The sequence below is a fragment of the Homalodisca vitripennis genome, unplaced genomic scaffold, assembly GCF_021130785.1.
Source record: "Homalodisca vitripennis isolate AUS2020 unplaced genomic scaffold, UT_GWSS_2.1 ScUCBcl_1906;HRSCAF=6110, whole genome shotgun sequence".
Lineage (NCBI taxonomy): Eukaryota > Metazoa > Arthropoda > Insecta > Hemiptera > Cicadellidae > Homalodisca > Homalodisca vitripennis.
In genome coordinates this window covers 79,752-82,247 of record NW_025778036.1, presented here as the reverse complement: position 1 = coordinate 82,247, position 2,496 = coordinate 79,752, and the positions used below count along the sequence as shown (strand labels likewise).

Below are 2,496 nucleotides of genomic sequence, written 5' to 3'. Positions count from 1 at the left end.
ATATATAAATATGTGTGTGTGTACACTGGGGGGGAAACATTAAGAAATATAATGGTGCTACATGATTTAGAAAAATTACAATTTCCTAGATGACTGGCAAACTAATTTTGAATAATTTTGCTGATCAATCAGTCACTGTCCGAGTCATCAGCGATAGGACGTAAAAATGTCCTGCTAATTCCGGAAGTGCCTGGTTGATCGTGACGAGAAACATTCTCACTGTCGTTGTGTACAACAGTGATGAACGTATTCTCGTCTTCAATGATTTGGATGAACTCCTGATCCAATTGTTCATTGTCATCACCCGCCATCTCAACGTCTTCAGGCACATTGTCGTGGGATTCATGGACAGGACAGACTGGACCGGTAGTTGGTGGTGAGTTTCGTGCGTGACGTGGGATTAGATTTTGATGTCACGTGTTTATCTCGTTAGCGGACACATTTGTTGGACAGAGTATTGCTGTCATGGACGTATCTTGGTCTAGCTGTTCACCAAACACAGCGTCAATTAGCTCGTCTTTTGTTTCCACCACACACTCTGACGGTACTTCAATTAGATCGTCGACGCCATTTATAATGGGGCGGGGCTCAAGAATTCGCAGTGTACCGTTTCCCAGAGTACTGAGCCATTGTCCAAATTGCACTTGATCCTGTTCCAGTCGCATGTTGATTCTTAATTCGAATTTTTTCATATAATTCCAGAAGTAGCTGCACTTAATACTGGACTGTACCACTTGGGTGCGGTGACCACGTCGAATGACGGGTAGAACCTGTCGGAAGTCACCGCCCAACAGTACAATCTTTCCACCCATTGGTTTGTTTGGCTCCCGCATCAGGTCTCTCAAGAATTTGTCAATTGCGTATAAAGCCAGTTTGGGTGACATTGGTGCCTCGTCCCAAACAATCAGCGAAGAGTTCATTATTCGTCGAGACTTTGAGTGATGCACTGGCCACCCTGCCACCGTACTGTCTGTCAAATTCAAGGGCAATTTAAACGCCTTGTGTACGGTGGTGCCGTTTTCCAGCAGAGTGGAAGCAATTCCTGTCCAAGCAACTGCAATTGCATCCTTATTCATGCCAAAAATGTTGGTCAATAACGTATTGTATAAATAGGTTTTTCCACTCCCTCCTGGTCCATCAATGTAGAACATTGTCGTTTCCACATGGTCGCCTCTCTCGACCTTCTTAATTGTTTCCATTACTTGGTCATATACAATTCTTTGTTCTACATTCAATGTATTGACATCAATGACGTGTACATCTTGTTCCATTGATTCTCCCGGTTCTTCTGGCTCATGAGCAACATTCTCGTCGGGCAGTGGCAAACCAAATTCAGTCAAGGTCTTGTCGTTTCTCTGCAGGTGGTCAGCAATAGATCTCAGGCATGCATTTATTGCCTGTACTCTGTTCATACGCCTCCTCAAATAATCATCAATCATGGCGTCTCTGAACGTTTCCCACAGTTCGGGTATTTCAGTGATTTGCACCTCTGTGGCAATACTGTACATCAGTGCAAACATTTTTCTCAGTCTGCCTGCAGTACACCAATCCGACATTTCTCTCAGTGACCTTCTGTACTCATGTGTGTCTTCTGTCAGCCCCATTTCTTTGCAAGCGTCAAAGTATGTTGGAAACACTGTTCCGTGGACATCTCTTAAACTTTCAAAAGACAATGCACCTCTCACGTGGTGCAATAACATTCTGAGATGATACAATTCCACGTCAGTAGGAGTCACTTCCATCAATCGACCAATCATCTTTGAGATTTGCCTTCTTTTCTCCCACACTGCCTCTCTGTTGTTCCACGTGTAGTGTTCAGGAATTTAAACATATGTCAATTGCCGGGCTTCCACGTCTGTGTTGTTCAATATGAACCACGCCATCAATTTGGTTGGCTTATCAACTGCAGCTGCAACGTAATCTTCAGTGAGGTCGTCATCAAACAGAATGGCTTGTTCATTTTCCAAATGAACCGGCAAAGTCATTACCGAATGCGATCTGTCTGCGAGAGGAAATGTCATAAGTCGGTACGCGGCTTCCGTTGAACTGACGTAACGACAGTCCAGATCATTTTGAATTTCGTCCCAGTCAAGTGTTTGAACGCCAGTGTCACTGGCTTGAATTGTGATACAGTCTGCGCCCTTGTGTACATACTTGTACAGATATTTCATGCTCGAGAGAGTGGCGCAGAGTTCGAAATTGATGTGGCACATGTATTTTTTTTTTGCAAAGTACCGGTTGTATGGCACAATTCTTCGGTTGTCGATTACCGTTTCCTCGACGACTTTTGTTCGCCCGTCACGTCGCCTGCGATAAACAGGTCTCCTGACGTGATCAATTATGGTCTCATCATTGAACGACATCGGATAGCCTTTGGAGCACTTACCGTCTCGCATACAGGGGGCGACAGGATTGTTGGCTCCACAGGGTCTGTGAACCTAGTGTTCAGCTATGATCTCGTGCAGTGTTGGGTCCATGTCACGGTCGGGGAACTCG

General features: G+C 44.9%; 1 protein-coding gene across 1 annotated transcript; it reads right to left on the bottom strand.

The window, feature by feature from the left end:
- Positions 1 to 413: 413 nt before the first annotated feature.
- Positions 414 to 1,757, bottom strand: LOC124371732. The gene has a single exon (XM_046830073.1). The coding sequence runs from the start codon at positions 1,755 to 1,757 to the stop codon at positions 414 to 416; it is 1,344 nt and encodes a 447-aa protein (XP_046686029.1).
- Between the last annotated feature and the right edge of the window lie 739 nt (positions 1,758 to 2,496).

Excerpts from the sequence above, each read along its gene's own strand:
- LOC124371732 (XM_046830073.1), bottom strand. The coding sequence starts at position 1,757 with ATGATTGGTCGATTGATGGAAGTGACTCCTACTGACGTGGAATTGTAT.